This window comes from Sprattus sprattus, assembly GCF_963457725.1.
Source record: "Sprattus sprattus genome assembly, chromosome: 11".
Classification (NCBI taxonomy): domain Eukaryota; kingdom Metazoa; phylum Chordata; class Actinopteri; order Clupeiformes; family Clupeidae; genus Sprattus; species Sprattus sprattus.
Window position 1 is genome coordinate 8,463,260 of NC_137909.1, and position 1,862 is coordinate 8,465,121.

A 1,862-nucleotide genomic window follows, 5' to 3' on the forward strand; every position below is an offset into this window, starting at 1 on the left:
AGTTGCCTGATAAGTTTTCTGTTAATAAGCAGTGTAACTTGTAGTGATAAATAATTTCCAGTTGTCAAAAGTGGTGGGGACGAAATTGGTGACTGCAAAAAGTGCTGAGGACAAGTCCCCAGCATCACCGGCATAATTTACGCCTATGCGGTCATCTGTTTTTTGTTGTTATTAAAAGTTAAATTACAAGTACAAAGTTTGTAAACCCCTGGTAAATAGTTTGGGAACCACTGTAGCTTATAGTATAGGTTAGCCTACCGTTGATAGGCTATTCCATTGGTTGAGGAAGTAAAATTGTTTTGTGCAAGTAAAATCATCACAAAATTAAAATGTCGACTACAGAATAAATATTCAGTAAATTACAATATGACGACAATCACTAAGGATAATGTAAAATAAGGAAGGGTTTTTTCCTTAAAACTGGTTGCATTCATTTTGTCAATCTCTCCTCCAACTCTGTCTTTACCGTTATGACGTAATTCACAGCCACATTCTACGTCATGCAAATCTCAGAAGGGATGTAAATATTAATCAGAAACGAGATTAGACACATCAAAAATAATTTCAGCTGCCGTCAGGTTAAATTTGGGTGTCATGCCCAGTTAACAGGGTCAAGCCATCGCAGGTGCCCCACTATGAACGATTCTCAGGTATTGAAAAAACGGGGCTATACCCAGGGTATTAGTTTAGGGGAAGGGTCTTATGCCAAGGTCAAATCATCTTATTCTGAGCGTCTTAAAAAGAATGTCGCTGTTAAAATAATCAACAAACAAAAGGCTCCCAAAGACTTCTTGGACAATTTTCTACCACGAGAACTTGATATCCTGGCATGCCTAAACCACGGGAACATCGTGAAAACCTATGAAATATTCGAAGCATCTAATGGGAAGGTGTACATAGTGATGGAGCTCGGCGTGCAAGGCAACCTGCTGGAGTTCATCGAATTCCGAGGTGCGTTACCCCCAGAATTTTGCAAGAAACTTTTTCGTCAGATTTGTCGCGCGATTACATTTATCCATGACAAGGACATAGTTCATCGAGACATCAAATGTGAGAATCTTCTCCTGGATAAAGATTTCAATTTGAAGGTAGCTGATTTTGGATTCAGTCGGAGGCTCACCTATAGTGACGCTGGCGCAATGGAACTCAGTAAGACGTTCTGTGGCTCTGAGGGTTATGCTGCACCTGAAGTTCTGCAAGGAGTCCCTTACGATCCGAAACTGTATGACGTCTGGAGCATGGGCATCGTATTGTACGTTATGGTGTGCGGATCCATGCCATTTGACGACTCAAACGTCAAGAAGATGATCAAGGTTCAAAAAGCGCATCGACTGACATATCCGAAGTCTGTAGTGATATCGCCCCTTTGCAAAGACCTTATTTACAGGATGCTTCATCCTGACCCTAAGAAGCGCATGAAGGTTGTAGAGTGTTTAGAGCATTCCTGGCTGCAAGTAGAATGCAACGCTACGGAGAGCAGTAAAGTGGGCCAAAATGACAATTGCGTAAAAGGAAATATCAAGGAGGAACCAGAAGTTGAGCCAGACTTAGCTCAGCAGTATGTTGCAAACTAACCTTTTGGTGCAGGTAAGGAGGAGATGTAAACATTTGAATAATGTAGCAATAATTCTACAGTGAGCGTTTGCACTCCTGTGTTCCCCCCGTGTTAAAAACTAAATTCCCCAATTGTTTAATTGCCAGGCTGGAGTTCCTTCGAGCCTATGCTACTGAAGTGAGAGTGCTTTTCTTGTCAGGTAAATAGCTCAAATCTCGTCCTGGAATCTTTTCTAAAATGCCAGAATATTTACATGTCATATTGTTAAAGGCACCCAGTGCAACTTTATAGGCTTGAGACTCGAAAA

At 41.2% G+C, this 1,862-nt stretch overlaps 1 protein-coding gene across 1 annotated transcript; it reads left to right on the forward strand.

Moving 5' to 3' along the window:
- Positions 1–635: 635 nt before the first annotated feature.
- On the forward strand, positions 636–1,574 carry LOC308371907 (testis-specific serine/threonine-protein kinase 1-like; the record flags this gene model as incomplete). Its single annotated transcript, XM_080846939.1, has 1 exon — positions 636–1,574. One exon carries the CDS (start codon positions 636–638, stop codon positions 1,572–1,574), a length of 939 nt encoding a protein of 312 aa, XP_080703065.1.
- Between the last annotated feature and the right edge of the window lie 288 nt (positions 1,575–1,862).